General features: G+C 42.6%; 1 protein-coding gene across 1 annotated transcript; it reads right to left on the bottom strand.

Annotated features, from left to right (window-relative positions):
* Positions 1 to 17,069: 17,069 nt before the first annotated feature.
* On the bottom strand, positions 17,070 to 22,267 carry LOC128754480 (neuronal vesicle trafficking-associated protein 1-like). The gene is made up of 5 exons (XM_053857129.1): positions 22,151 to 22,267; positions 20,366 to 20,506; positions 20,179 to 20,286; positions 19,806 to 19,919; positions 17,070 to 18,712 (listed from the first exon to the last, which is right to left on the bottom strand). Exons 2-5 carry the CDS (start codon positions 20,492 to 20,494, stop codon positions 18,494 to 18,496), a joined length of 570 nt encoding a protein of 189 aa, XP_053713104.1. The 5' UTR covers positions 20,495 to 20,506; positions 22,151 to 22,267; the 3' UTR covers positions 17,070 to 18,493.

The following is a 22,267-nucleotide window of genomic DNA, read 5'->3' as shown; positions in this document are numbered from 1 at the left end:
GCCACCGGGCCTAACACCCGCCAGACCTGTAAACCAATCTATAACCAATGGCCAATTTAAAACATGTGTTAATGCCTGTTTTATGGCAGGACTGGTGACTGAGTCGGCAGAAAGGAACCCTGCTTTAATGGCTGCTTTGTCCGAGAGGTAAATACGGAATTGAAATGGCACAGGTCGTACTTGTGAGCTTTATTTTTTACCCAGAATGAAAGGACTGCACATGCTCCACACATACACGGAGACCTGAACCATCAACAAGATGCATTATTCTCTGCAGCCGCGTGAAGAATGTGTGAACTTGTCATTGCTGGTACAGGGTCACACCTGTATCTATATTGATACGCTTTTGGAAAGAGTCAAAAATACATATGAAATGAAAGCAATTCAAGTGAAGCTCATATTATTACTGTAATTGTGTTTTTCTCCTTAGCTATACATATTTTACAGTGAGTAACATGATGATATGCCTCTTATGGTTAGTAAAATAATATCAGTTAGACTTACCTTATACACTCATTTTTACTGGCAGAACAGTGTGTTAATGACAAAATGACTAAAATGTCGACACATTAAAGAGAAATAAACAAACATTTTACGATGGTGACAATACAGCACATCTTCTCAGTACTGCACCATACCACACTATCATGTCTGTGTTTTATATGTCTGTATTGTTATTGTCATGTCCACGATCTTCCATGCTTTTATTTTTGTGATTCCCGGTTGTTCCTTTGTTTCCGTTTCCTGTTCTCTCTCCAGCTTTCCAAGCGACTTTCCACAGATATCAACCCCTCGACACCAGCTTGTGTCGCCAGATGGTTGCTTCACGTCCTTCACAGTAAACTCTCTCGACCCTCGCTCCTCTCGTGTGTCTGAATAATCTAAAGACTGTGCACGCTTGATTTCCTTTTCAGCCGCCTCCTTAGTTCTTGTTTCTCTCGCGTTTCTTTCACTTTCCTTCTCCGGTAGGTTTCCGCATTTCAGTGTTTTGTAGATCTCACTTTTTGTTTTGATATAGTTATATCCTTGTGTGTGTGTGTGTTTTCTACCACTGAGCGTTTTACGTTTATTGGCCAGAGATTCTGGTCAGTGAAGGCACTCAGCGGGTCTCGACTGAGGGGTTAGCATCAAGTTGTCTTTGGTGACGTGGGCAGAGTGAGAGCAGCATCGCTATGGTCATGTTGTTTTGAAGAGGGGGGGGTTTATATCCTCTAGAGGGCAATCGCTGTGCCACCCAAATTTCCTTGCCCCTGTGGAAATTAAGCATAATTCCACACAGTAAAAAAACATTCCATGTTCATCCGCCTATTATTTTATTCCTTAATCACGTACTGGTATATCAGCAACTGAAAAAGACAAAAGAAAATACTCCACTTCAAAGTGCCTTTGGTTTGGACTTGGTCTCTAATTCAAATTGCATCTGTGTGACAAGTTCTAATAAACTTTACTGTGTCGCTTCACTGTGTTATTACATGCCGACTCTCTGAGTAAACATCAACACACCTTCAGGATTCTTCAACTGTGTGTTAAATCAGCGTCCGTAACGTGCGAGGTCGACCCGGCAGTGACACAGAACATGGCGCTGACACGTCCACTTAAACAGAGAGCGAGGGGTCCGCTTGGTTTTCACACTCCCGGTGTGCACTTAGCCGCCGAGATTTTCCCTATCGACTGCAGAAAATATGCCATTACTGGTCTGAGTGAGGCTGACAGGTCCTGATCAAAACCAGCTGACAATTAACTTAATGACTGAGTCTATCACTTTCAATTAGAGGGGGTCCATGAGCTGTCAATCCAGGCCCCGGCCCGCTCCTTCAACACAAAGCCAGACAGAACCGCTGCTTCAGGAGGCATGTCTCTGTCTTTGTGATCCTTATCTGTCAGGCCCTGCATTGTATTTGAAGAAGTCGACCCTGACAGGTCCCACGGATAAACCGTCGTATGAAAGGGGTCACCGCAACCTCTGGAATCCATCGTCGGCTCTCTGTCTTGTGCAACTGACAAATGGTTCAGAGCAGCGCTGAGGGAGCTTTGCAAAGGTATTCCCTCGTGTGCGCCTGCGAACCGAGGCAACAAGGATGAAAAAAAGTGAACTCAACAGACCAAATAATGAGAAGAGTTTTGTCTTAACCGGCCTCCTACTTTAGCAGAGGGTGGACTGTAACCCCCCGGAGGAGCAGCTATCTGCTCCATGGTCAGTGTCTTTAACCCCACAGATGATAACACTCAGCCTGGCTGTAAAGACGAGGCCTCTTTCCCTGATCCATTAGCAGCCCATCTCCAGGAGTGGAACCTCTGGTGTCTACTGAAACTTACCAGGAAGCCTTGAAGCAAAACAGCATGGCAGACATGCGCTGAGATCAAAGTGCAGCCGCAGGCTCCCCACTCTGGATCCATCGCTGTGCGCTCTTCAAGCCTATCATTTGGAAAGCTACTTTTAATGGTAGATCCAAAACGTTCGTATGTTTTTTATTTGACAAATATGAGTCACATTATTGTGAAACACTGGAACGACAAGGCCTGGTGAACCTGGTTTGTTTTCTGCTATTATAATTTGCAGGGGAAGAAAGTCATCATTTTTAAATTGAAATTTATTGTTTATTTAAAGAAGGTTCAAGTCAAGTGATGCATGTTTTGAATGGAACGCAGACTAGGTTGGAGAACGCAAGTGTTTTTATGGAATCTATTGAATTAAAAAGTCAGATAAATCACATTTACTGATTGTCTCGTAGGGTTGTTAATGTAATACTGCGATAGCATGTGGGAACATGATAGGAAGTTGTTACTGTCAAATAAGTCTTGAAACATTTCCTCCTTGTCTCCTGCAGCAGTGTATTTGAAACAGTGCGCCGCAGCACAGTACAAGTAACATCCGTCTTACGACCGGGATCGGTTCCGAACCAATTGGTTGTAGCTCAGATTGGACATAAGTAGAATGCCATTCAAAATAGCTGACACGAGGGCTATAGGTTCTACTGTAGTGGTAGATCGCTGTGTGAGAGTGAGATGCTGACGCACACATTTCTATCTATGACGCTTGATATTCCGAGGAGGATGACGGTAAAATGTATGAATGCCGGACATGAACCAGCAACCTCGTGACACACCGGGATGTGCTTCAACCGCTATACTGCCGCTAAGTCACATGACCAGCTGCTCAGGTGAGCCTTACAGCCTGACATATTTGTCGGATGAGGCTCTCTTCAGCAACGCAGTAAAACAATGTGGCTCTTAGCCTCTGACTGGTTTGCCACTGCTGTTCTAGTACATGAAGTGAGCAGTGGGTTAAAATAAAGTTGAACAACGGTGTCCTACAGCAGCCACCTTTCTCCTCCTCCATCACCAAAACCTCTGTTCCTCAGCATCACCCTCATCTCTTCCTCACTGTTTTCAACGTGAACCCACTGTAACAGAATCAATTGGGCAGCACGTTTATGTACCGGCCCCTGGATCGCTGATTCACAGGCTGCCCAGGAGATGTAAGTGAGAGATGCCAGACACAGGCTGGGAGGATTTTTTTTTTCCGCGAACCAAGTCTGTGAATAGGCTGCTGCCAAGATTTGGTTTTGCTATATCAGGTCCCTGTGGCAATGTGGCAAACCCTTTAGGAGGCTGGGGAGAGATATAAACTTTTGAGTTTTCCAAGATGGTACAATCCACTGTCCCTTTTTCTCAAGAGGTCCCTCAACGGCCGCCGCCGAAGGAGTCGACACAAATATGGCGAGAAGGAGACAAACACGAAGGGAGAGGTGTAAAACCGTAGGAACGCGAAGTAACCATCTGGCAACACAAACTGGCACCGGGGTGTAGATATCCGAGAAAGTTTGATTCGCTGATTGAGGCCAGCCGTGTTGCCCAGAAGCTGGAAAAGAGACAGGAAACAAAAACACACAAACCGGAAATAACAAAAATAAAAGCATGAGAAAAAATGAATACAGTTTCAGTTTCTTTCCCACACCAGTCCCCTAAAATCCAAGGTGTTAAATGAGGAAAATACATTCATTGCAATAGGACATTAAAGCGTGAGCACATTTACATTTAAACCCATCTCAACATATTTGTAGGGGCTTCTGCTGCTGCTAAAGCCAGTTCTAGTACATGCAAGTGTTTATGACTTTTGTTTGTTTTAACTGTTTGTTTATTTATACCTTTTATTATCATCAGTTGAATTTCCCCACTGTGGGACTAAAAAATCTTGTCCTCTTCTGGACTGGAAGACATGTTCTTTTACTGTGGGAGAGTTGAGTCAGAAACAAGGCAAAGTTATCAGTTAAAGAAGTTGTTGAAAGTATGTACAAAACAGATCCAGGTGCACAGTTCAAAACACATATCAAATGCGAGATTGAGAAGCCCATACAAAGCACAGTGGACCGAGAGTTTTTACGTGCATCTTCACAGCTAGAATTGTTTACTTTTCAACCATATCAGGAGGTTGAATGTCTCACCTGGTGACTTCGTCGCATCCATCCATCAGTATCTTTTCACTGAGTCACTGCTTAGGTTTTCTCAGAGCTATTGTACTGAAGTACACGATTGTCTAAGTACATAAAGTCTCGTTTGTGGCAAGTTTGGGGTGGAGAATGTCACAAGATGAAACAAACAGCAAATATCAAATTGTTAACAGGCTAATAAAGGCCATGTCATCTAATATAATCTTTTCCTTTTCTCCCAAATCTGCCGATGCTCTAAAGACTGAAGGACTGAGAGATGATCAAAATGTCATGTCTCTATAGGTTTTTCCCATTCACTCATCTGTATATAGAGGTGAGAGATTTTCTGTACCACATACCATAGAAATTGTATTTCACAACGCACCTAAACACAAAAAATACACTAATAATGTTAGAAAATTGTAACTCAAAGATAAATACTAAGTGTGATCTTTATACTTGCTGTGAACAGTTCCACTGGCTCTTTTGATAGCAGTGTTTGGTGGAGCAGCAGAATGTGCATTTGTGTGTGTGAAACAGAGCAGGAGGGCATCCTGTGACAGGAGAGGGGTTTGTTGGCCTGTTGGCACACACAGGCCGCCGCCTGTCACCGAGCCCCCTTCGTGTCTCTCAGTGTCTTCTTCTTAATTACCCATCATTCCTCTCGCTGCAAGGCCCCTCACAAATTACACCGCATTGTTCCCCTCCGATCGTCCTGTCATCGCTCGGCTCCACGTTTCAGAGATCGGCTCATTGTGGACAGAGCGCAGAGCTCGGGGGGTCTGGGTGATGGACCCACACTAACCCACTCAACAAAACCAGCAGTGTGTGCCTCTGTACACACACAGCACGGCCATTAGCTCTGGAGCCGGCTGACTCTGTGACCCAGACGGATCTCTGCCTGGTCAGCACCAGCCAGTGGTACAGTAGTACTGTACTTGCATCGTCACACACGCGGGGAACTAATAATGCATGTGTGTGTGATGAGGGTACTGAAAAATAAACCTGTCCTGGAGCAGCAACATTTTCATCGGTAGAATGAAATGCAAATAATCTCGTTTAGTGGTAAAATATTCCATTTCTGGCTCAATAAATTCACACAAATAGCTCAAAATATTCCCATATTAATATTGTGTAAATATTACAATATTTTTTGTAATAAATATTACAAATACTTATTACAAATATAATAAGTATTGTTACTATTTGCCACAAGAAGCCACATTTTTTTTTATTTGAATGAATTTGAGAATATTACTGAATGAAATGATCCCATGACCCACACATACATTTAATCAGTTTGACAGTAGCACAATAAATCACGATGGTGTCTATATTCAAGTTAGACAAAAAACTAAAAAACTTAAGCTCTTTTAATGTCTTGGAAATATTTGTATAACAGTTTCAATGTTATAAGAATTTCAAGTCCATTCAGAGTAGTGGAAACCCTGGCCATTGTGTAGTGAAAAACCTCCCTGAACAAAAGCAAACTCTCTGCTTTTGTTTGCTTCTGTTCAGGGATTCCTCCATGTTTGTTGTTGTTGTTATCATCCTAGCTGCCACGTGTCTTGTGCATCAGTGGGATCAGTGGACCAGGAACTCCTGCACTTAGAAAGGTTCCCTGTGGTCTGGAGAGCAAACTGTTCAATGAAATGAAATGAAATAATTTTTTTGTTGTCATTAATTTATTGCAATAATGTTGTAATTAATAAATCAGAATTAAATTGTTAAATATATAAAGTCAGTTTTAACATCTATAAAGTCAGTACCAGTGCAGGTCCTCACACCTCCACCCTGTAAGTGAAGACGATGGATCTCAGCTATTCTCTGCCAAGGCGTTACATCAATGGGACATTAAAAACCTATTGAAAAACAAACACGTAATAAAATGTAATTACGGCCGTGTGGGTGAGCGAGCCAGCAGTTTTACTGGACCTAGATCCTGTCGCCATTACATGCAAACAAAACAGTAATTAATAATGGCTAGCACATGCCAGGCGGCCGTGGAACCAGAGGGACGTGGCATTGAAAGAGCTCATGTAGAAGTGACGCTGTCACGTCACTCGAGCTGCTCCCACAAGGGGAAAAAGTGCCATGTGCGTGAAGAATGCGCCGCCCTGCAGCTCCAAACAAATACCTCTTAACTAGAAGCAATTGGCCCGCTCTTCCCACCAAGCGCTGGCTGCCACACATGAAAGCGTGGGGAGCTGTGAGAGTCGCAGTTTATGTGGTGGGATGCGGCAGTAAAAAATAAGAATGGAAGGCTCTCATTGAATACAAGCACTTCCTTCCTCTGCCCCTCCCTGCACGGGCCAAGGATCTACATTTGGCACTGATTAGGGAAGACGCACATTGGAAGGGGGGAGGTGAGGGGTGGCTTCTCGGAGACCACAGGGGCTACACACATGTATTGGAAGGCGCAACACTCAGGGCCCCCCTCTAATTTAGATGTCGAAGAATTTGCTGTATGCACTGCCTCACGCCAGTTAAGACCAAACCTCACTGTAAATAATGCGCCATTTGCAAGTTGTTAAAATATTTTCTCACTGACTTGTTCGACGGCGGCTCACATCCTGCTCAGGAGCGTCGTGTGAGAGAGGTTTGGTTCATCTACGGCTCATCCTCAACACATCTGGTGATTATTTACGATATTATTACGATTAATCGATCACAACAACCAAAAATATTGTATTTTATTTTTACTTTATTTAATTGAACAGTTTGCTCTCCAGACCACAGGGAACCTTTCTAAGTGCAGGAGTTCCTGCTCCACTGATCCCACTGATGCACAAGACACGTGGCAGCTAGGATGATAACAACAACAACAAACATGGAGGAATCCCTGAACAAAAGCAAACAAAAGCATCTGTTTGCTTTTGTTCAGGGAGGTTTTTCACTACACAATGGCCAGGGTTTCCACTACTCTGAATATAATTCTTATAACATTGAAATTCTTATCCAAATATTTTCAAGACATTAAAAGAGCTTTAGTTTAAATAAGGTGATATAAAAACTTGAATATAGACACCATCGTGATTTATTGTGCTATTGTCAAACTGATGCAAAATAAACAATATTTTGTTGTTTAAATGTATGTGTGGGTCCATCATTTGATTCAGTAATATACCAAATTCACAAATCACACATTAATCACAAATTCTTTAACTAACTAGATTTTTTTTAATCGAATCCCACCACTAGTTATAAGTTGTTATATATGATGCTGCTGATACACATACAAATAAGTCGTTTATTTATGGTAATATACTTCCGTGATCTAAAGTGTGAGCAAAATGTGTACAGACTGACTTTGAACTACGAGTGGTTCATTTAAAATTATGGACTCATTAAAGGCATTAATTCATCTTTATTTTAATTTTATGTATTTATTCTATTAAAACGCATTTATTCTATTTAAGTAAAAATATAGGTGTCACATAACAGCAATACATTAGGTTATTTATTGTTACCATTTGGTCAGTTCAGTAAATATAATACGAGGACGTGTCGTACAAATGATCCATCTCCCTTATTCTCTTATCTATTTTCTGCCTGATCTGTGTCTTGTTGTTGTTGTTGCCAGGAAATAAATAGCTGTGATGTCACCTGCTGTTCGTCATGAGCAGAACAGACTCTGGTCACCAACCCAACATTGCAACTGCGTTTGTTGAGGAGTTTACACGCAACAACATGAAAATACACAGAGCACCACAGAGGTCAGTGTCTAGGCAAAACATTTGGGAAATGTGCAAACAACCATGTCACTTCAGTCAGATGTGGCAAATTAAACAGCACACGCACACACAGGCACACACACACACACAAGCACACACAAACACACACACACACAAGCACACACAAACACACACACACAGGCACACACACACACACACAGACACGCACACACAAGCGCACACACACACACATTCTCAACCTCTGCATGACACGTCCAAGTTCAGCAGATCGTCTTCTTGTTTTTCCAAGAGATCAGAAGATATGTTCAGTTTTAGAAAAGCACATGTAAGAAAACATTCCACTTCAAAACACCAATACGTGACGTTTAAGATGCAGGTCTTGTCAGCAGTTTTCATGCTCTGGATTGATTGACGCAGACCTGACAGGGGATTTTTGGAAACTGCAGATGAGTGTCATGTTTTCACATTTTAACATGAGGTGAGGTGAAGGGTGTCACCGCCATAAATGGTTGCTGTGGCTCTATTATAACCTGCGTATGCCAAATAGACTCTTGAACAATGCCAAATGATTTTTGATGGCTGTTCTTTTGTTGCAGGAACAATGTATTGTATAATGCTCAAGTTGTGATGGGTTTTGGTATCACTGCATGTGTTATTAGGATTTATAAGTTGATGATACTAAAATTTCAAACTCAATATTGATACGCAGGGAGATACTTGATGCCTTTTGTACCTACCAATAGTGAGATTATAAATAAATTAATAAATAAAAGTTAATAATAACAAAAAATAAATGCAAATAAAAAATATAATAATGTAATGAGAATATGAACAAACTAATCATATCATAAATCACCAGCAAACAGAAACAAAATAAATAAATATAAAAATGCCTTTGTTTTTCATTGTGTTCATTTTTTTTTAAATCTGTTTACTGCTCACATTTCGGTTGCTTCTCAAACCGCAGCAGTATAGATGGCTGTATAAGCTACTATATAAGATTGTATAAGAAGAACAAACTTTCTAAACTAAAGACGGCAGGTCTGTCCTGGGCTGCCCTCTGGAGCCTGTGGGGGAGGCGGGGGAGAAGAGGGGGATGACAGCCAGGCTAACCTCCCACACCAACCCACACTCACTGTACTATAGCGCTCCAGTAGTGACAGGATGATCCACCTCAAGTGTGTGAAGGTGAGGCAGCATATGTCCTTCCTTCCTGCTGCTGTCACACTTGTACAAAATAAATCTATGGAGAGCAACGGCATATATATATATATATTTGCATTTTGAAAGTGGCTGCTTTGCTATTTATTTTTCTCTTCTGCTGTGTTCTCCTTTAGCTGCTGTAAATATGAAATATTTCATCACTTCATTTGACAGATAAAGGAATCTTATCTTATCTCATCTTACCTTATATAGATATGGGTTTTACATTTTTATCAGCTGTGAGATTTCATGAGTCTTTTTCGGACTTTAAAGTGGTGCTGCTAAGGCAGACGAGTGTGAGGGATATCACCGACTGTTGACTATCTTCCGCTCGCTGTGAGCCAGTAGGTGTTAGAGGAAACTGGAGAAGAGTAAGGCAAGTTTGTGCGCCCTCCTGAGCGAAACATGACGCGTGGATGATCTTTATATCTGTCCGCCCCGCAGGGAGTATGATGGCTCCAATAACTCTGGTTCCATGCCCCGGTAGCATGAGAAAAATGTTTGCTGCGGGAACACGGAGCGCTCTTCTGCAGCGACAGAGGCCTTCATTTCATTCAAATGTGGATAAATATATCCATTTCATTATGGAGGCTAGTCAAATATTTGTTTCAGCGGTTTTCCCCAGTATAATGTAAATTGCTGCAAGCTGTTGCACTTGGAAAATGTTTTCTCATAATGCTTTTCTGCCTCCGCATAAATCACGGCGTTGAGACGACTGACAGTTTATCCAATTTATTCTGGTGCTCCCCTCGAGGAGAGGAGGCGGGACCTGTTGCTCGGCCTCCACTGCTTGTTGACAATCGTGTCTCAGTACAGTCAAGCTTCCACTTCTCCACTCACTTGGGTGAGGATTCACAAGCGTCTATAAATCACGTCTGGCAATAAGCACGTGTTATATTTGGCTGTGGGGACACGCTTCAGACGACCATCGTGACAGTTGCAGATTCTTTACGCCACAGTGCTTCTGAGTAACTTCTGGTGGTCGGACCGGACTTGTTGCACACAGTGGTTTCTCTACCATGTGCCGACTCCTGGCTTTAAAACCCATTTCTGAAGGCTGCATACCACACATTCTGATCCTTCCTGTGGCCCTACCACTAACCACAAATAACTAATAGTGAATACAATATAAATCCGGGCAATATAATGATGTCATCACAGATGAAAGGGTCGATCCATAAAAGATGGCACAACCAATATTGACTTCCCCAAGACAAGACATGAGTCACTGCGTCTTACTGGGGCCTCACTCAAGGGCCTCACTCATAGATTAAACGTCCACAGCTCCAAAAATGCAGTATGTGGAATTAAAACTTTTTTTCTTCTCAACTAATATTATGGCTTCTATTCATCTTTCTATTTTTTTCATGAAAATAGTTTCTTACTGCTTGTATGGTAAATCCCATCAATCATGTTTTTGTCATTACATTACAGTAAAATAAAAGTTTAAGTCAGGTCGTTCCCTCAAAATTTAAGTGTCTTCCATCGTGAAATATCTTATAACATATAATAAATATATTTAAATAATAAATATAAATATATTCTATATATAAATAACAATATTTTATATGCATAGTTAAATATATATAAATGTGATATTATTTAGCTGCGTTGAAATTTTTGTTTTTCATTTCACGTTAATAAATATTTAAAAGATTCAGGCCCTGCCAAAATATTCATGGTGATCAATAACAATTCTCAACAGGAAACCTGTAAATGAATTCTCTCATCTCAAGTAGGATCAGAGAAGCAGAAGCTTTGGGGACAATTCAACGCAGACAAGATACGGTAGAACACTCATTGATGTTACTGAGGTCTGGGATCCTTGAAAGAAAGGGATTCTGTAGGTTGCCTCATCACTTAGCAAGGCTGTACTCTGCCAATCGTGCGCGCACCTATCCATATGTCATCGCTGTTTACATACTCTAAGCAGGTCCGGATCCACCAGACCAGAAAAGGTAGCTTTTCACAAATGTGACAACAACAAAATCTTTTCAGAACAGTGTCATGAAAAGCATCTGGATGTATTAAATACACTTCCAAAATAAACTGGACATCTCAGTTTTTGCGATGAGCAAGAATGACTGCAGGCCGTTTGACATCCATGTGAAAGTTCATCATAATTCTGAGACCATAGTGCTCAAGTCCAGGGTACGTGAAAGTGCTCGGTCTTGTGACTGAATTAGTACAATCTTCCATCACTCCAAAACTGGTTTTGCTGCATCATGTACCTTGGTCGTCATGGATTCACTCCGTCAGCAATAGCCGCCGTGGTGACCTGCCTCTCAACTGGGCGCAGCCCGGGCTCATTCATCCCCATTTGCCATGTGGTTCTGCCAGGCCGATAATTGCCAAAGCAAAACACAGATTACACTTCATTTAGATGTTTTCAAGTTGATGCTTCGCAGAGACAGTCAGAGAGGCGAACGGAGTTCACGCCACTCTGGGCCGCTCCGTCTCCGACAGAAGGGGACCGCAGATTAAATCAAACCAGTCTGTTTCCGCGTGTGTGTGTGTGCGCGTGTGTGTGTGTCAGCACCGTCGGCAATAAAGAAACGACTTCCATTTGTCTCATTAACCTATTAGTTTAAAGTTTAATTGCAGGATATCGTAAAATGATTTGGTCTGAGTAATGGCTGTATATCAAGGCCGTAATGGCCAGAACAAAGACGGCGTAATCCAAGCAAAGCCGAGCCGGTTGTTCTGTTTTCTCACGCCATGTCTGGGCTGCAGCTTTGGGCCGCTCTTGTATTGTTTACCAGTGACAGGTTTTGTGGCTGTGGAGTCTTTCACATGGGCATCATGAGGATGCACTCTTTAAAGGTACATAGTCCAGGTTTTGTTAACGTGTTAGCTAACGTCAGTTGCTAGTGGAGCTAAGCTACGAAATTCCCCGTTACGCTCCCTACCACTGTGTTTCATCATTTATGTCTCCCATCCGCAGTACATACATTTGTCTTCACTCGAGAGGTCTAATGCTAGATTTTTAGCTACATGCTAAAAACTTAGCTGTGTTGAAGATTCATCTGGAGAAGAATAGTGAATCCCAAAATGGGAGAGTGCAGACTTGCAGTTGCACATTGGTTGGGCTACTTTTCAAAAATAAGAACATGTATTGAATTGATGACAAATAAATACAGGCGAGTGATCCGTGCGTCAAATGAAGACCTTGGAGCTTTTCTCAAAACATGTTGATCGTCCAAAAACTACGGAGCCCCGACGGGGACATGACCAAAAAAAAGAAGAGAGAAGTTTTGTGAGATATCTTTCTTTTTGTCTACTACCAGCACTCTACAATACTTTTGCAACAAATGTATTGATTCTACGAGAAGTAGAGGATTCATGGAGGATGACCAAAACCATGCTTGGGACGAAGCACGGACTGTATGTCTTCATATTTTAGTCCAATTCCAAGTAAAATTCAGTGAAACTTTCCCATGGATGCTGACTCGCTTTGATGTTTGTTTGATCCAGAAGTAGTTACAATGTCACTTTAAAATAGTATTGCGAGATCTCGCAAAAGTATTCCAACGTCTCGCAATACTTTTGCGAGATCTTGCAAAACTTCTTTTTTTTTTTTTTTGTCACATCCCCTTAGGGACTCCGTAAAAAGGTGTTTTACTGCGTGAGAGAAACATTGTATTTACCTCAGAGGTGCTGAACACAGGTTCCAGCAGAGGGGCTTCTGGTTCTGGCGGGGATACAAATGTTCTGAAACAGGACGAATCACGAGAACAACAACATCAAACTGCACTTCATTCCGACACCATCCGCTATAGAGTCAGTGTTTGGTAAGAAGAACTGACTTGGGATCACAAAACTTGAACCGGGATCTTTATGAAAGACATCCCTTTCCCTCAATATCATCCAGCTGCAGTCACAAATACCTGTTTCACAATACAGTTACGTCCCCAATTCTACTTTCAATTGTGAGTTAGCTTGAGAGCTAAACGCCAGCTTAGACAGTGCCTATTAACCGGCATAATCTGTGCTTGAATGACCACTTGGTTTTCTCTGGTAACCGAACTGGGGGAAATGGCGGCGTAACCATTTGCAAAACGGAGCAGTACCACCGGAAACCATGGGGGGGCAGTGTTGCTGTTACTTCCTTATACGTAGCTCTAACGGGACAGGAAGAAGAAAGAAATCCTCCATCCTCCAGTCACAATATCTTGCAAGTCCTCACCGACCGTCCCACAACGCTGCCTCTGTTTTCAACTTTTGTTCAAGCAGTGTATTAGATAAAAAAGGTAGAGGATTTGAAGTATTTAGGCTCAACTGTCCAGGGCGATGGAGAGTGTGAGAAAGAGGTGAAGAAGCGGGTGCAGGCAGGATGGAATCATTGGAGAAAAGTGTCAGGTGTGATGTGTGACAAAAGGGTGTCGGCAAGGATAAAAGGGAAAGTGTAGAAAAGCGTGATGAGGCCAGCAATGTTGTATGGTTTGGAAACAGAGGAAAAGACAGGAGGCAGAGCTGGAGGTAGCAGAGATGAAGATGCTGAGCTTCTCTCTGGGAGTGAGCAGGATGGATAGGATCAGGAAGCAGTAGATCAGAGGGACAGCACATGTGGTCAGGTGTTTAGGAGACAAAGTCAGAGAGGTTAGATGGAGATGGTTTGGACATGTACAGAGGAGAGAGAGACCGTACGTTGGTAGGAAGATGTTGAGGTTGGAACTGCCAGGCAGAAGGTGGAGAGGAAGGCCAAAGAGGAGGTTTATGGAGGTGGTGAAGGAGGACATGAGGTTTGTAGGTTTGAGAGAAGAGGAAGCAGAGGACAGGGAGAGATGGAGGAGGATGATCCGCTGTGGCGCCCCCTGAAGGGAGAAACCGAAAGGAAAAGAAGAGGAAGTTCAAGAAGTGTATTATCAAGACTGCTTCCACAGTCGGCATGTTTGTTTTGGAGTTTATTGTTGTCATAAACTTTTGATTCTGCACAGCATGTATTGGTGAATTGGTGGCCTGTGGTGTTGGGAAGCACTCAGGCAGCAGCAGCACCCTTCGTTCCCTCCTAACCAAAACCATCTCTGGAGTTGTTCCTCCAGGGCGCAGTGTCATGTGCCCCATGATGCATTGTGTGAGTCACTATGGATGCCAGTACTAGATAGGAAAGTCCCCAAAGACAAGCAAACATCTAAACAGTGTAATGAGAAACAGCACTTGTGGAAGCAGGAAGGTTGAATAAGTTTTACGTTTATAGCATCTCAGTCTTCATGAGATTTGGTTTGTGTTCCGACATGGCTCAACATAAACATAAACACCGGCTGCAGGTCTAAGTGAAGAGTGTTCAACCAGCAGCATCTAGAGGAGGGAGGCGGCCGCCACATTCCTCTCTGTGTCTCAGGGAGATGACCTCTAGGTGGCAGCGCACCTCCTGATGCTTCCACACTGTAACATTACTCCAATTATAAAATCCTCTCAATTGTGGCCCTTTTATTTGCTCGGCAGGCAGTGAAGGAGGATGACAGCCGGTCCCCCAAACTGGATAAGTTATGATCAGCTTCCCGGCCTCCCGCTCTTGATAGGATCTGCGCGGCGCTGGCCGTGTAGTGTTACTCTCATCAAAGGAGGCTGAATGGAGGATGATGTGTGTAGTGACTCTGCTTAGTGGAGGCATTTCCAGCTGGCGCCAGGGCAGAGGAAACCCACTGAGACACACAACAACACACACAGACACAGGGGTCACTCACCCTCCTCCTCCTCCTCCTCCTCCTTTACCACCTCGCCTGCCTCAGACTCCACTCTCCCCCCTCCAACCTCCCCTTCCCAGGACTGGCTGGCTCCCATGTTGACTTCTCAACCAGACTCATCTTTTCAAACATCTCCAGGAGAGAGAAGCGCTAACTGCTCTATTTGAGTGGGAAGGAAATTTAAAATGTCAAAGTATTAAAAATGACAAACTTCTATAGACCTTTTTGCGTACTCTTAGTCTGAGGGTGAGTTTTCATTCAACATTCATTAAACAATCGAAATTCCAAATAGACGCTGTCAACGCTGTCATGCTATTTTGTCATGTATACGCAGTTGCAAAAATAGTAACTACTCACCCCGAAATGTTTCTCTTCTATTGTCTACAAGATGCAGCAGATTAATTTCACCCTTTAAACATGACGTTTACAGGAAATAACATTCTAGCTAATGCAGCTAGCCACATGCAACTACTCAGGCTGACTAATGCGCGCGTCACTTCCTGGTTTTTGGATTCATGTGGCGGACCACCGTTCCTGTCGCTTCGGCATCAATATTGTCACTCCTTCATGAAGCTCAATAACACCCTTGTTGGCTGTAAAATGCGATCTGAAGATGTAGCACGACATCTCTGAGAAATGTAAAATTAGACGTTTCATTGTATGTTGTGTGAGTTTGAAGGGAGGTTGCTAAGCTAACAGCCGCCTCAGGTTTATGCCATGTAATGTTCTGCAGTACTAGACTGGCTTCAACAGACTTGAAACATATTTATTGTGTTTGTTTTTTATCCATGAAAGCAGTGACTGAAGGAAGCAGAACCGTACCTGGGTCACTGCTAGCTACAAGTCAAAAATGCTAATATAAAGTTTTCAGGATTTGTTTCAACTTCAGTTTAAAGTTAGTTCTATTGTTATTTTATTAGTTATTTATTTTCTTTTATTTATTTTTTTATTGTTTTCCACACAGTCTGGTGGCAGGTGACGAGTGACAGCTGCTGCAATAAAAATAAAGGGACATCAGGATATTGAAGGTAGAGAAGAACTGATTTTACTAAAATGCTGTCATTTTTTTGTGTCTTATTCTGAAAATGTGGAATCCACTGCAAGGAAAGGGGGAAAATGTTTGGTGAGTCAGCAAATGGATGTTCCACCATCTCATGATATTCATGTTGTGATAAACCACAGAAAGCGCTCAAAGGGGTTGAGGGGTTATTTTATTTTGGGATTTTTGTCGTTCTCACCAGGGGAACTCCAAACTCTCCGGTCACATGAAAAAGCCAACCTGTTTTTTTTTTTATTGTTCGGCTCCATTGATGCCATAAAGCAGCCTTTACATGAGTACTCAGTGATTTTATATGATTTTTCCCGTGGCTTTCACTTTAAGCTCTTTTGGCATAACATGCGCCGTCCTGACCAAGTGTGGGATTAGTTAATGTGCTAATAAATATTTTTAGCACACAGTTTAGTCCCATATCGTGAGCCAGCAGCATCTCGCCCACAGACAAGGCTTCAGCTGCGCAACACAGACTCAAGCCAACAGGCTCTGCACATGCCCTGCAGACACAGGTGCCACACAACTTCACACACGTCATGAAAAAATGTCAAGTGCCTGTCCATCATTGGACACATTGACACAGCATGGTTTTGGACTGTGGGAGGAGCAATTGGTATTGATACCAATATGTGAGTCCAGAACCATTTTTGTAGATCATTTGCAACAAATAAGGTCATTTTTATAACTCTACAGAAGAACATTGTTTCCTTTGTGGTTTGAGGAACACATCTGAAAGGGTCACCATCTTGGTTGACACTCTCACGTGTGCGACAGAATATGTTTTTCACTTTTGACTTGCAGGACAATGCATGTTTTTTTTTAAAAGACAAAACGTAGCAGGTCTAGAGGAGTGACATCACAGCAGATGTGACTGATGCAGATATTTGGTACTCATTTCTGCGATGGGTTCAGTTCCAAACGTCTGTGTGTGTGTGGACAAAACAACAATAGTTTCCTGCTGGTTCATTTTAAAATGAAGAGTCATTTGAAAGAGTAACCCAAACAGTTTATTGACTCTAGAAAGTGCACATTCGCAGCTCCTCCATCCTTCCTTCCTTGTTTATAACACTTTACATTTCATACAAAACTTACAGTCACTGAATGATTTCAAGTATTTTTTTCTTCAAGATAAATTAAGTTAGACCCTAACCCTTGCGTCTCCCTCTCATCCAAAGTCTGATCATATATTTGACCTCCATTAAAGTGCACCATTTCAATTCTGATGACGGTGACCTTCAAAAGACAAAGCCACAGATACAGTATCTACCACAAATCAAATGTATTTCGACGTCACTGAAACATGGCAGCTAAGAAGTGAGAAAGAAATGATGGCACGCACCGTAGCTCCCATCTTTGATGCAGGAACCAGAACAACGAAAAGACACTCTGGCTCGCGTGCAAATGCATATGAGTGTTTAAGTTAGCGACACACATCCGGCAGCTTCTACACACATGCAGCCCCCAGATGGTGAGAGTTTAGTCATGACTCAGTGAAACTATAAAAGTCTGAAACATTCTGTAGCGTTTAATAACATTCCTGCTCTAACCACAAGAGCCGGTGACACACACACACACACACAAAGTTTCATAGTGAAATATGTTGCTGCACATGCAACATGTTGCAGAGTTGCAGCCAAAATATGTGTGTGTGTGTGTGTGGGGACCATTTAGCTGGACCCCACAAGATTAAGCCTGAATTTGAGGATGAAGTCATGAGGATAACTGGGTCATTCTGATTGGGTTTCAGTCTGGTTCAGAGTCTTGGTTTAAGTCAGCCATTTGTTTTGGATGGTTAAGTTAAGGGAGCGAGGCTGGGGAAAGGGTTATGTCAGTGGTCCTCACACAGATAGAAATACCAACGTGTGTGTGTGTGTGTTTGCGGCGTGTGTATTAAGAAAAGGTTTCTTACACTCCAGCGTAAGAGATTAATTCCGTGTTTTGAGATGTGAAGGATATATTACAAATGCTGTATGATGTGTACAATATATACAACATATGCCTCCCCTCATGTTCGGTTTCATCCCTCTAAGCATTTTTTTGTTCTTATTATTAATATTTCTCTTTACATTAAATTTGTTGTAAATTTGTATCAGGAGTAATGCAGCAAAAAATGTCTGCAAAAAAGGTGCCAATTTTTGAAACTAAAAAGACAAGACAAGAAGAGCTTGAAAAGGAGTCGGTCTGGGTATCTTAGATTCAGCTGCTGCCCCTGCGACCTGATCCCAGCTAATTTGTGGATAAAAAAAAAGTTCCAAATTCGAATCAAAGTGAATTTTCTTTTTTGAAAAATATCTCATAACAGTTTTAAAATATATTTTTTAAATAAATTATAGGGCTGTTTGTAAGTATCCTGTGATCTAACTCGCACATTCCAGAGGAGGGAGACTGAACACAAACTATACTCCAGCATCGTCTTCATCACCCTCTTCACTCCTCTCTCTCCAGTGGCTTGGATGCAGCCTCTTTGCCGGCCTCCTTCAGAGAGCCGATGACTGGTAACCATGGCGATGTCAGTTGGGGCCCACTTTTCTTGACCTTGTTGAGGTTGCTGAGTGCTGTGTACAGTCCAGTGGTGGTGTGAAAACCTGGCTCCTGCTGCTCACCGTTGGGCAACAGCTCCAGATTCACCGGGATGCAGTGGCTCTGCTGCTCATGGAAACCAGGAAATAAAGTTAAATAGTGACATGTTGAAGATGGCGGTTGAATGGCAAGCAAATCGTGAAATAATTTTCACGATAAATACACTTAGGCAGGACAGTGTGTTGAATCAAGATGGCGGCAGAGCCCTAGCAGGTTTTTTGTTAATTCACATTCTTCAAAAATTCACATTTTTATGCTGAAAAAAATCACACCGAAACATTGAAAATAGGTTGCAAGTGAGTTTAGAACACAATGAATTCATGTATTTGTTATTGGGCAAACAACACATTATTTCCAAATGGCCCATGGAATTTATATGCGATTGACAAAAAAGATTCATTTGTGATCCACATTGTTCAAATATGATTTATATTCCATTATATTAGTATTTGTTATTGCTGTTGAAAGGAAATTCAAGTCTCACTTAGCCGCCACAGTAAAAACAAAGATAAAGTGGTATTTTTTCAGGTTCAGGTTTCCCAGCCTGAGCGTTAGATGAACACCATCTTCATGTCTCCAACAAGGCATGAGCAGTAAAAACTGGCCAGAACTTCAAAGCTGCCCTTCTCCCTGCCTCCTTCCCTCGTCTCCCCCCCTCACGTTAAACCTTTAATCACACTTTAGTCACGCTCAGGCCTAATTAAAGACCCCTCCGATTCACGGCGGCGTGTTCTCGCCGCTCGCCAGAGCAGGACTCTCTCTCCCACTTGCCCTTGCTTCCACTCTTTTGTTGTTCAACTCGCAGCCTCGCTTGCTCCGCACCTCGCAGGTGTCATTAGAAACAGTAATGCTGATAAGCTCCACAGAGATAAAGGAGATATTCCTTGGTCACACCAGACAGAACTTCACCTTTGTGAAGGCATCTCATTTGACAGTGTGTCTACCTGCCTTGTGGAGACCAATTCTTGACAAAACACTCCCCAAATCCAAGCCTCAATTTCAAGTAACTGGGTCATGATAAATAGTTTTCAGTTTGGTTCAGAGTCCTGGTTAAGTGAAGCCACGTGTTTTGGATGGTCAGGTGTAGGGTGAGAGGCTGGGGAAAGGGTTATGTCACGAGAGGTCCTCACAAGGATAGAGAAATAAACATATTTTCTACCTTGAGGACGAAACCGGCAGGGCAGGTGAGCTGGTGGTACCACAGGGTTTGGAACATGAGCAGGAGGACGAGGCTGGTGAGGGAAGCCAGCATGATGAAGATGAGACCTGAAATCTGGACGCACCGACACATGATGTCAACAACAGTAATGGCTTATAAAAACAAAAACAAAAAGTGACTCTCAGGGTGTCGAGAAAAAGAACCAAGTGATAATGTGGACAGAAGCCTTCTCCAGTTGGGACCGTGTCGAGATCACATGGTATGAGACCAAGACCAATGAGGCGGATGTTGTTTTTCAAAATAAGTAAAGAACTAAAGTGTTTTCATTGGAACAAACAAGTAGCGTGTTCTGTATCCAGTCCAGTCTGTGTACCTTAGCTCGCTCTGAAACTTCGCAGCTTCTCTTCATCTTCCTCACGGTGGGGACACCAAACTTGCTCCTCTGCTGAAGGGAGTGCTTGATGGCCGTCTTGACAATCACCTACGACCAAAACAGCACAGTCAGCACGGCGACATCTGGCATCGTGCCAGTTAGAAAATGCTTAGAAGGTACGACTGGCCTTCTCTGGGAAGCTGTGCTGGAGCTGGTTGACCTCCAGCGGTGTGATGAGCGGGATGTTATCAAAGCCGTCGTCCAGCGACGACTCTTTCTGAAGCTTGTCAGACAGACTGGTTCCTAACTTCACCATGGCTGTCAGAGTCTGGGACGCAAGGTGAGGCAGGTCAGTGTCAAAGCAAAAGTTTACAAAGTCTCCACACTTTTCTCTAGAACCAAGTTATCTATTGAGATCTTTCTTCATCGCTCAACCTAGACCTAGACCTCGTCCTATTGAGTCGCTACTTTGCTATTTTGTCACAGTGTAAGAACCATATGACAAGCTCATTCTCTAGAACCTGTGTGATGAGGCACCAACACCAAGGTTCAGCATAAAACTGGCTGTATGAAGGAAGTCAAAGAGCTCAGTAGTGCCATGAAATGATGCCCCTTTTAAGGCTTTCCTAAGCATGTAGCACTGCAGTGACCAGAGGGAACACAGGGTGGCGCTTTTATGCTCTGCTGTGGTACATTTTCTGACTATTGACAAGAGCTACTGATGGGTCGATGAGGTACCACGAAACAATGTTGCAGGGTTGATGAAACAGAGTCCTAAACCAAGAGTGCCACTAGATGGCGCTCATCTTAGAGCAGACAGTGCCACCTGGTGGCCTCTGAAAATTAGGGCACTGTTTCATGAAACTCATCGACCCTTCAGGGCTGCGTCAAAAAACCAAGGCCCATCACTAACAAAAACCCACTTGAGATTCTTGGGTCATACAGTGGTAGTATCATGATGTATAATAATATCTGGATCTGGCAATATTCAACCTTACGTTTTTTGTTTTTTTTTTTAAACATCCATTATTACTCAAAATTGTGAGGGAAGTTAGTCGAAATCAACTCTAGTTTTATTGAAAATAACTTCCAGTTGCATATATTCACTGAACGTGATAAGAAAGCTTTTCCAAGTTTGTCTCTTAAAACTCCCGTGAGAATAATGTTGTAAAGCCATGATCATTCCTGTTTGTCCTTTAAAAAGTACTGGAGGCATTTTGTCCTAGAAAACTGTTTTCACTGACATCACATTAGTGTGTAGGTCATATTTCTCATCCAACTCAGATAAAATCAGATTCATTTTTTAACACATGAAGGTTGATCATCCTTGAAAATAAACCCAAAACCTGGACTTCAAATTCATTCCAAGGCCAATGTTATAGTTATGAACTCATTCAACTATGATTCAACTCATTTTAAACATTAAACAGAATTTTTAATGGAACCAAATAAATGTGAATAAATGTGAATAAATGTGAGTGTCAGTGTTCTTATGTCATCTAGCTCCTCTAGTGCGGTCTGACTCAGTCTGTACGTCACTACACACGGTGGGAAGAGTGAAACCCATCCACACACAGAGGAATCACAAACCAGGACTCGTTTGACAGGAGCCCTCACCAGCAAAAAAACTATATTATTGAAATGTTTTGTTGCGCGTGGAGATGAGAGAAAGAGTTTCTCACTACATTAACAGGTCATTTTTTAAGAATTTCAATTGACATTTTCAAAGGTACGCTGGATCGACTCCTACTGACCAGAGATGTGTACATTAAAAACCTGTCGAAGGACATGTGGCCCGCATCTTTACTTCCATTTTGCCTGCGCGTCATCGATCACCTGCGTCAGCAGTGAAGTGGATCAATCTGTCGGCAGCAGCCGCCGCAGTGGCGCGCTACTTCTGCTTCTCACACGAACATAACACCCCAACCTTCCGACGGTTTTATAGAAAAACCTTCAAAACATAGGGACTTACCCGAGGTGGCTCTTCTCCTGGAGAAGGCAGGAGGCGTTCAGAGCTCGGCGAGGATGATGCGGAGAGAAGCCGGTTGCCGTGGTGACGAGTGATTCACAGCAGGACTGCGCATGTAGT

Source organism: Synchiropus splendidus, chromosome 2 (assembly GCF_027744825.2).
Source record: "Synchiropus splendidus isolate RoL2022-P1 chromosome 2, RoL_Sspl_1.0, whole genome shotgun sequence".
Classification (NCBI taxonomy): Eukaryota; Metazoa; Chordata; class Actinopteri; order Syngnathiformes; family Callionymidae; genus Synchiropus; species Synchiropus splendidus.
This window is presented reverse-complemented; position numbering and strand designations above follow the sequence as displayed.

What these genes read in the sequence shown, in the direction of transcription:
- LOC128754480 (XM_053857129.1), bottom strand. Translation starts at nt 20,494, where the DNA reads ATGGTGAAGTTAGGAACCAGTCTGTCTGACAAGCTTCAGAAAGAGTCG. An exon ending in AGCACAGCTTCCCAGAGAAG is followed by an intron (nt 20,287 to 20,365) that starts GCCAGTCGTACC and finishes TTTTGGTCGTAG; the next exon opens with GTGATTGTCAAGACGGCCAT. An exon ending in CTGCCGGTTTCGTCCTCAAG is followed by an intron (nt 18,713 to 19,805) that starts GTAGAAAATATG and finishes TTCCATGAGCAG; the next exon opens with CAGAGCCACTGCATCCCGGT.